The sequence below is a fragment of the Puntigrus tetrazona genome, chromosome 5 (genome assembly GCF_018831695.1).
Source record: "Puntigrus tetrazona isolate hp1 chromosome 5, ASM1883169v1, whole genome shotgun sequence".
Taxonomy (NCBI): domain Eukaryota; kingdom Metazoa; phylum Chordata; class Actinopteri; order Cypriniformes; family Cyprinidae; genus Puntigrus; species Puntigrus tetrazona.
Window position 1 is genome coordinate 13,007,614 of NC_056703.1, and position 10,568 is coordinate 13,018,181.

The 10,568-nt window shown below is 36.9% G+C and overlaps 1 protein-coding gene across 1 annotated transcript in view; it reads left to right on the forward strand.

The window, feature by feature from the left end:
• Nucleotides 1-10,568, forward strand: part of ar (androgen receptor) — a 56,838-nt gene that overhangs the window by 41,678 nt on the left and 4,592 nt on the right. The window contains exons 4-7 of the mRNA XM_043239668.1: nucleotides 7,056-7,334; nucleotides 8,990-9,134; nucleotides 9,801-9,931; nucleotides 10,215-10,366. Of these exons, the coding sequence (XP_043095603.1) occupies nucleotides 7,056-7,334; nucleotides 8,990-9,134; nucleotides 9,801-9,931; nucleotides 10,215-10,366 (707 nt within the window). The remainder of the gene's footprint in view (nucleotides 1-7,055; nucleotides 7,335-8,989; nucleotides 9,135-9,800; nucleotides 9,932-10,214; nucleotides 10,367-10,568) is intronic.

Below are 10,568 nucleotides of genomic sequence, written 5' to 3' on the forward strand. Positions count from 1 at the left end.
GGCTTTACTTTTTGTCTAAAAGTAGGAGGTGAGATGAGGTGTGTAGAAGCAGAACAGAAAATGGAAAAAAGAGAAGACAACTAAATAGACAAAGAAGAAAAAGGGTATAGAAGCCCATCATTCTGGTGGGGAAAAAAACAACCTTTCAGCAACTTCTAATAACAGCTACACATGACCTAAAGCTTGGATGATTCTGGTGGACTTCGAAAAAATAATGTAGCAAACGGTTAGTGGAAATATTGGAAATCTTTTGATCTTTTACTACGCTCCTAATCCTCAGTAGCAAAAGAGAAAAAAAACGTAAAGCTGTACTGATCTAAAGAGAAAAGCGTTTAGACACAATCGCTCATTTAAGGCATTCATAGCGGCAGTAGAGTAAAGCAAAAAGTTTGCCTGCTTGGCTGCTTTGCACCAGAGCAGCAGAGGAACTTCAGTGCCAGCGGCGAATAAAGGACTTACAGCTGTCACGAGCCCAGTACAAGTTCCCAGAATCTCCAGCGAATTGTGAATGACGACATTTTAGAGACCTTTTTCTAATTCGATGATATAAAAACTTGACTGACACGATTTTCATTGTTTTAATTGACTACTTATTTTATGCTTTAATTGACTTTATTTCAGCCATACTTTTTTAAAGCTAGGTGTAGAAATGGAAAAGCAACAAGTTGCTCTTCCTGAAAAAAATAAAAAATAAAATAATGTACTGCTTTTTAAAATGTTGAAAGTTCATCATTCATCTTGCCGTACTACATAGATCGTGAAAATGCGACAGCAATTTGAGTTTTGCTTTGATAATGCTAAAAAAACAATACTGATAAAAACGAAATTTCTCGCTAGACTTAGTATCAGTGCAGCTGTAGCATAGATGCAAAAAAACACATTTATTCTATTTATTTAAGGGTCATGAGGGTCTGAAACCGAGATTTATACATAATGTGAAAGCTGAACAAATAAGCTTTCCATTGATTTATGTTTGATAGGATAGGACAAAATTTGTCTTAGATACAACTATTTGAAAATATATCTGAGGGTGCAAACAAATCAAAATGTTGAGAAAATCTACTTTAAAGCTGTCTAAAATAAGTCCTTAGCAAAGCATATTACTCATCAAAAATAGTATTGTTGATATATTTACAGTAGGAAATTTACAATATATCTTCAATGAACATGATCTTTACTTAATATCCAAATTAAAAGAAAAATAGGTAATTTTGACCCAGACTTTTTTTTTTGCTACTGCTACAAATATACCCATTTATTTATTTATTTATTTAAATACATGAATTGCCTCTGATTAATGAATGCGTATTGTGTATGTTTTTGGCAAATTCCTATAGAATATAAATCCTATTAAGTATGAATTTGGTTTTAGTCAAAACAAATACAAAATAAAAGTTAATGGAAAAGTTTCCCGTAACAGCAGACGCAGAACCACTGACTCATGCAGTGGAAGCAAAAAAATGCAAGGTTCAAGGCAGGAAGAAAAGGACTTTAAGCCGAGAAGAGTCAGTGCTGTCGATACCCCTGTTATGAACAAAAGCCTAAATCTTTTTTTGCGTAATTTGTAATTGTTGCCTCTGACAGGTGCAGGTGCCATGTATTTTAAAGAACTTTTTTTTGTGTAATGACAGTAAAACTAGCTGAATCTGAATTTTCAGGCGCAGTTTATGACTCTACAGGCGATGACTGGGTATTAGGGCTGTAATTATCAGACAGGGTGTTGTTATAGCGATGCATCAAGTCACACTTTTAGCAACGGTGGCCCAATGTGTGCATTTTGAGTGTGTGCATGTGTGTGTGTATGATAGCAGTGTGGTGTCAGATGACACACATTTTCCCTGTTTACTCTCCTGCTGACACATGAATTTAAGACATTCGACAATTTTTTTAAAAATGAAATCTTGCTGATTTTAAGTAGACACCTGAGACGTTTCTCAGTTCCCCCGGCTCTGGACTGTGGCCTATTCATCTCTCTTTTTTGATGTATTAATATTTGACTCATAATCTCTTCTTCAGAGTTATATAAACTTCACTTAAGAGCCACGGGGAGTTTACAGACAGAAACTGACTTGAAAAGTTTGGAGACAGTTTAACTCCAGGCTTTGGTTTGTAGGTGTAGGTATGTTTAGAGGGAAAGTACAGCTCCTTCTCTAAGTGCTTGCATTATGTGGAGGTATGTATAAACGTATAGAATGGCTGTAGGTGGGTTTTTGGCACACAAGTGCCACAGTTAAATTCTCTAATAACATCTTAACCTTTATAAAAATTATAACTTGCAATGGCTGAAATGATAAAACAACTGCGGACATTTCATTGTCTTTATTTATTTATCATTTTCGTTGTTGTTGTTTTTGTTGTTGTTAGGTTGCCCCATGGAAATGTGCATTTAAGCATATCTGCATATAGAAATTAGGCCTGTCAGTGTTTTTTTAAATAATTTAATCATTTGATTTAGCAAGAATGAATTGCATTTATAATAGTGACAGTAAAGACAATTTTGAATAAATGCAATTTTTAAAAAACTTTCTATTGACTGAAAAAAGTATCAATCATTGTTACCCCCAAAAGTATTAAGCAGCCCTACTCTTTTCAACATTGATAATATGTTTTTTAAACATCAAATCAGCATATTAGTATGTTACTGAAAAGTCCTGTTACACTCAAGACTGCAGTATTGGCTGCATCACAGGAATAAATTACAATTTTATTATTATTTTAAATTGTAATAATATGTCACAGTATTAGTCTTTAGGGTTTTTATCAAATTAGTGCAGCACTGGAGAGTATAAGAGATATGTTTACTGTATGTTAACGTGCATAAGACATCGGGCAAAGCAGATTTAAAGATTTTTTTTTATTTTTTGTTTTAACTTTTTATTTTAAAGGCACCAACAATACAGGTACTTTGATGGTTATCAAATTCCATTTTTTGTCTTTCTCCATAAATTACTGATAAATGTGAGCTCTGCTGTAGGACTGTGTGTGTGTGCGTGTGTGTGTGTGTGTGTGTATGTGTTTGCTCGTGTGCGCTGATTCACTTTGATATACAGTACTTTGGATACAAATCCATATTTGCTAAAACTGACTTTGTAGTCATTTTGGATGCACTCATTTAGGACAAAAATCTAGTCTGTTTTATTTTTATTTTTACTCATTATATTTAGCTTATCTAAGAAAGTCAAGTCTATGCTGCGTTTTCATTCAGTCTGTTTAGTAAGCGTGTGTCTGCGTACCGAGCAAACAGTCCTATTAGATAAATGTTCAAACACCCTGTATTTAGTCTTTTACATGTGCTTTAAGAATATCGATGGGTACTAACAGTGAAAAGTGTCCTTTTAAATGATTTTATAGCTTCAGCTAAAACCTGTTTTTTGTAATTTGTCAGTCTCTACCAGTCTAGTCTCTTTTCTCATTAAATTTTTGCTCACTTCTCCTAACAGACCGTATCATATTTCAGGTCCACTTACAGCTCAGACTCGGCTTTGTAACAGATGGCCTCACATTTGTCTTCCTTGCGTATGTCACATACAGTGCGAAGTAATGCAGTCTCTTTAGGATGCTTAACTCTTGCACTCTGATTGACTGAGCCAAGACAGCGCTGTAAATCCTTTGATGTCATCTTTGGGTTCTTGGAGACTTCCTGCAGAATTTTTCAGGCAGCTCTTGGGATGAACCTAGCCCGGGCAGATTGCCAGCGATGTGAAATCTTTTCCATTTGTAGATAAATTGTCAATGATCTTTCAATATGGATGTGACATTGAAGTGATGGACTACAAAATGCTTGGAAATGGACGCGAAACCCTTTCCAAGACTCACAACAACTAAGACTAAAGCAGGCCACATGTTCCTGATGCTTATATAAATCTTCATAGTCTATTTAATGCAAAAGAAAAGTCAGAGGTTGACTAACCATTACAAGACTTAAAATGCATTTTAGTGTATATTCCAAGCTGAAATGCTACAGAATCTTTTATTATTTTTATTATATGTATAATGCCTTTAACAGTGTAATCAAATCACATTTGATTAAATAAGAACGCAAACACAGGATGTATGACTGAAATAATTAGAAAAATGTTAAATGCAATAACGTAAATGTAACTACTACTCATTAGTTATTTTAATTTACAGAGTGCTGTGTTATTTAGTTTGTTGTTGAGGTTTATTTGGCTTTTCTTGTTTACATGTTGGTTGTGCAACTGATAATCCTTAACCATCCTGTTGACAAGAACAAATAGTAGACAGCACAGTGTGGTTGTAAAACTATCACACACAATACAATACATCTGTTTGCAGTTTGAGCGTCTGAACAAAGCAGATGGCAGTGGACAACATGGCCCTGCCCTCTTGCCCACATTTGAATTCAGTGACTGTAAAAGCGTTTCACCTTACCGAATCAAATGACACTGTGGATCAATTTACAACTAAATGCATCCTATCTGTTTCTCGCTTACTCATACTGTCACGCTAACGCTATTCTTTGTCTCATCCTTTCTCTTCTTTGTGGTCGTATTTGTTGTAATTGCTGTCTTGCTTAGTAAATAGCTCAGAAATAACAAGTCCCTGATCGGCTCAGTGGAAAAAAAACTACTACATATATTTTCTTTATTGTTTTTTCACAAACACCCTAATTATGCAAATAATTAGAATTAGTGATAACCCTATAGAAATGAAACATTTAGACAGAAGGGATCAAGTACAGTGAAAAATAAACCCTGACAGATTGAACAGTCTTGCATCATCCTGAAAGTCCCTGATGTATCACTTGTGGGATTTATTTTGTGATTTTACCTGCAATTTAACACGTCTTTGTTCAGTCTGAAGTCCTCTCTTACAGGTTTTCTTGCTTAATCAGGTTTTTTCTGAATATTTTGGGTTTGATCCACAGAATAAAAAGGAACAAAAAGGTCGCTGACAAGTGTTTAATTAGTGTTTCTAAAATGGCCTCTAAATATTACGCTTTTTCTTGAGAGAAATAATAAATAAGCAATACATAACCACCACATTAAAAAGTGGCAAAAGAAACTGTCTTTTGAAAATTCACTTTTTCTCGATTTATAATCACGTTTCTTCACGAAAAAAGTAATCCAAAACTTTGGATTTGTTCATTTTCCCAAAAGGTCCATCAGTTCATGCCTACGTTCAAAACACTTTTAAGAACTCTAATAAAAATTTATAGCATCCAGTTTCTTATTGCCGCAAAGTCCCAAAACTGTTTTTCTGCCAGTGAGAGATCTTTATGCACATATCTGTCATTATGGCTTAAAGTTCACATCATTCAAAACGTCTCACAGATTCTGAGTGGAGCCCAGAATGCCAAAACTCTGAAACAAAACGTTTTCTCTCATGTAACAGTAAACTGTTCACTTAGTATCTGCGGCATTTGCCACTGAGGGCTGGCTTCTCGCTCATCCGTGAAGTTTTAACACATTCACCTTGTTCCTCCAGTTCCTGCTCAAGTATGAGAAGATTTTGTCTTCAACTCCATTTACCCAATTACTCATCTTCAGAGGAACTCTTCAGATAGTTTCAGAATCGCCCAGTTGAGTTAGTTTGACTTTCGAGATAACGCGATGACGCATCTTCTCTCACGGGTGGACTTGATCTTTTTAGTAGTACTGGATTCGATTAAATTGGCATCTAAAGCCATTGCGGCGCGAAGCTGATTCACATAATTGGTGTATATTCACCTCGGCCCACACTAACATCACAGAACCTATGGAATAGGTCTTCATTTAAATTTTTAGTCTGTCTCAGACATACACTTCATGTCATGTCTTTGACTACTCTATTCTGAAGGCAAAACTGGCAAATCTAAGAGCAGGAGACTGTCTTGCAGCAGCAATGTTTTTGCAGTATTTGCAAACAACATTATATTTTCGCACGTCTTTGCCAGGATGGCAGGTTTATGTGTCTTTTGATGAGAGAATCTCAGCAGCGGTGTCTTTGGCACATTGCCACAAGTTTACCGCAAACCCATAGGCTTTTGGTAAACCACCTTAGGATAAAGTTATCATTGCGCTGTCTCCCCTTCTATGTCTCTTTACCACACTTCATTTTAGACCACAAGCAGAGAGGCTTCGTTCTCTCGTCAGCAAAATTGGAGCCTCCTTTTTGTGGCCATCTCCGAGGGCTGAGTCATTTTCATTTGCGTTTGTCCTCTTAGCCAGCAACGAAGAGCTTTTTAGGCATTTAAATCAGCTTCCGCACAGATTATTCAATTTTTTTTTTTTTCTTAATAGAACTTGTTTTTTTACATTTTGGATCGGTGTTCGTAATGCGCCATTAAAGTCTGTGAGTTGTAAATCATCCCAACTGATAGTCTTTCATTTCTCACCCTAACGCTGCCCATTGAATAATGAGCATCTCTGATTTATAATTCAGAGTGGAAACTGTGAGTGTTAGGCATCATAACAAAACCACAGGCACTCGCCGGAGCCGGAGCAGAAGCAAAACTGTTTCTACTGTAGCATCTAATTAAAGCGCACGCACGCATATTTACATCTTCGCTTAATTCACTTTATTAGCAGCGGCCTCGGAATACAGATGGTTTCACTCTGTTGTGCATGGTTAATGTCCGTTTCTGGTGAAAGAATGCGCATTCGCAATTATTAGGAGAACAATGCATGTTTTGCTTTCTTAAATGACTGTAGCTCTGCTGCAAGGTACTGAAATATATCAATGCAGTTACATTAATACTGTCATGTTCTTGGTTGAAGAGGCAGCTTAAGGGAAAAGCACGTGGTGTCGGGTGTGTTTTGTGGCCAGCAATCTTTCTTTGTGCTGACTGGCAGGAGATAATGTGGCGGAGAGACTAGCCGTCGCAGTGCAGGTTTTATCCTCTGTTGTATAAAAGAGATATTCAAGAGCAGAAATAAGATTATGCCAACCTCGTTATTCAGAGACCACCTGCTTCACTGCCTTCTAAATAATATGCGCTTGATAAAATAAAGAGGGGTTTGAGATTAATAATGTGTTTTCGTGCAGGTTGAATTTACAAAGGCAGCACCGCCACCCTGTTCATTACAGTATATCGCTTTTGTTCTGTGCCGCAGCCCGCAAGCTGAGGAAGATCGGACAGATAAAAGGTCCCGAGGAGGTCGGCCCCATTCAGGGCCCTTCAGAGGCAATCCAGTGCCTGTCGCCCAAGCCGAGCCTGACGTTCCACTCACAGTTGATCTTCCTGAACATCCTGGAGGCTATCGAGCCCGAGGTGGTGAACGCCGGCCATGATCACGCTCAGCCTGACTCGGCAGCTGCTCTCCTGACCAGCCTTAACGAGCTGGGAGAGAGGCAACTTGTCAAGGTGGTGAAATGGGCCAAAGGACTTCCAGGTAATTTCAACTTTTTTTTCAGCAACATGATGCTCTTTTTTTCTATTAGTAATGCATAAAAAAAACAACACACTTGATCATACCTCTTCTATGCTGATCATGTTTTTAATTTCTGGATACATTCATTAATATTTTTTGAAAAAGGTCAAGATAGAAGAAAAAGCTTTATTAAAAGAATACTTTTTAAAGGAAACTTTTTTTTTGTAGAATTTTACATTTTTACAAATATAAATGTACAAATAAATTAAATAAAAAAGCTGCACGTAAATAAGGATACAGTAGATTAAGGAGAAATCTTAAGCATAGCACAAATTCTAGATGTTTTTATAGCTTTCTTGTTAACAGATGTAGAAATTGTATAAAGGAATACTTTAAATTCAGTTATGTTTTAAAATTTTATTTATATATATATATAATATATATATATATATATATATATAGTATATAGTATATATATATATTAATATGTTAGGTTTAATAGTTAGTAAGGTAGTTGTTAGGTTTAGCTATTGGTTAGGATTAGGGATATAGAATAAGGTCATGTAAAATAAGGCATTAATATGTGCTTAATTACTACTATTAAATGGCTAATATTCTAATGATATTCACGTAATAATGATAAGCTGCTAGTAAAGAGACCCTAAAACGACCCTAAAATAACAACACTATAAAAAAGTAATAACAATATAATTCAAGACCTTAATTATATAATGAAATGCATATACTCACATGTATGTAACATGTACAAAAAAAATGTTTTATGTTTTTCATTATTTAAACCTTTTGAAAAAAAAACGACTGAAACTAACAACAATACAAGTACATTTCAAAGAAACTGGATTTTTAAGGGATCTTTCTTTTTTTTATCTGTTACATGGTTGACATTGATTTGAGATAGAGATCCTGCCTTGTGATTCAAGTCGAGACATCAATGGAGAGTTGGTTGTTTTTTTCCCAGTGATTTAATTATGGTTTGTATTTACAATTCAGAGGGAGGTTTGAGAGGTGTTGTGTAATCTACTTCACTCTAATGGCTTTGATAAATGGCTTTTTGAAAAGCAAAGGCAGACTTCAGTCATATGTAAAATGCTTCAGCCGCAAACCATCAAATACTGAGAGAAAAATAACAGGAGGGGCGGTAGAAAGAGAGAGAGAGAAAGGGGTGTGGCTTGACTAGAACCATTTTTTGTAGCTCAGAGTGACATCGTGTGATTGGTTCATGGAATCAGGTTGATGTGATTGGTTGCAGTTCTCCAATTTCCTGTTATTGATAGCATTAATAAAACACTGTGGGGCTTGGCATTTTAATCTGCACTGAATCCAATGATGAATGTGTTATGAAAGAAGTGAGATCAAGTTTATCCCAGAACGTTCAGTTTGTTTCCCCTTTGTTTCCTTAAAGAGGTGCATGTGCTGCTGCCTGGTCTTCAACAAGTTGTTTTGTTTGGTTAAAGTCAAAACCCTCGGTTCAGAATGACATGCATATATATTTTCTATTTCAAGAGTAACGTCAGGTAAGGTCTGATTCATGGCGTGAGCTGGAGGAGCTGAAATAGAGTCGTAAATGATGTCTGAAAAAATAGCGCCCAAGCAGCTGACAAACTGTAAGCTACAGGCAGCAAACACAAACTACAAATATCTCTCCCATCTCTTAGGTTTCCGTAACCTTCATGTGGATGATCAGATGACAGTCATACAACACACCTGGATGGGAGTGATGGTCTTTGCTCTGGGTTGGAGGTCCTACAAGAACGCCAATGCGCGGATGCTGTACTTTGCGCCGGACCTGGTCTTCAATGAGTGAGTCTCTTTCTCTTTCACATCCGCTCTGCTCTTATTCGCCTGTTTTCTTTTGTGTCCGGCTCCCATCCGTGTTCTGCATTGTTGCCTTCTCTCTCATTCCATTTTCTTCTTCTGTCCATTTGTTTGTCTTGTAAATGTACTAATCCATCTTTCCTCACACTCATTTTTCTTTCATTTCTCCTCAGCGGCCCTCTCTCCACCTTATTCCATCTCTCTATCTCTTCCATCCCTGTCTCTCTCTCTCTCTGTCAGGCAGGTACATATCTTATACTTAGCGCACACAATAACAGGCCCATCGTGGATGCTTCCAAGATTCATTTATAATTTATTACTGGCTTATTATGGTGTGGAGGATCTTTGTCACAAACACAATCCCAGGAGAGATTGGATTTTTTGGGGGGCTCACATGCTCTCAATGGCTTTTTTTTACCAATATCTGAAAAAGAAGACTTTCTTCCTAAATGCATCTTAGCCGTATCCCATACCACTACTGCTGACAGAAATTGTGTTTTAGGAACGAAGTACATTTCATTTAGCGAGACATTTGGAAATCATTAGATGACTGGCCAGTCAGTGCTGTTTTGTAATTAGTTATTGTCACGTGTATCTTTGTTTGCCTCTTTGTCTCAGTGAATGTAAATTCATCTGCCCCCTATCTGTCAGCCGTAGGATGCATATCTCCAGCATGTACGAGCACTGTGTTCAGATGAAGCACCTCTCGCAGGAGTTTGTGCTGCTGCAGGTCACACAGGAAGAGTTCCTTTGCATGAAGGCCCTCCTCCTTTTCAGCATCAGTAAGTATACTACTCTGTGGGTGTGTGTGTGTTCAGAACCTCTGGATACTAACACCTAAAGACAAATTAGAAATAATCGTAATCACAATTAGAGTCATGCTTTCCGTTGTGAAATACGCAATCTAATGTCCAGAGAGCTGTATTTGTTACTGTATTTAAGAAAACAATTTTGACATGTAGCAGCGTCTCGCATTTTGTGCTCAACCCTGTTTTCCCAAGTTTTTCAAGCGTATGAAAGCATGTATGCAAGCTCAGGTGCAAGTTTTTATTTCTATTTCTGCAGTTCCAGTGGAGGGGCTGAAGAGTCAGAAGTATTTTGATGAGCTGCGTCTGACATATATAAACGAGCTTGATCGTTTAATCAACTATGGCAGGAAGACAAACTGCGCCATGCGCTTCCAGCAGTTGACCCGATTGATGGACTCTCTGCAACCAGTCAGTAAACACAAAAAACACTGCTTGATGATTTTATTTTTATAGGTCCACAACACACTATGACAAACTTATATCTACTAACCCTAAACCTACCCTGGGAATTAGTAAACACATAATTAGTTGACATGTAGTTGCAAGTCAAGTTACTTATAGTTAGAAGAATGTCTAAAGTGGACTATCAAAATGTATCAAAGTGTAACCA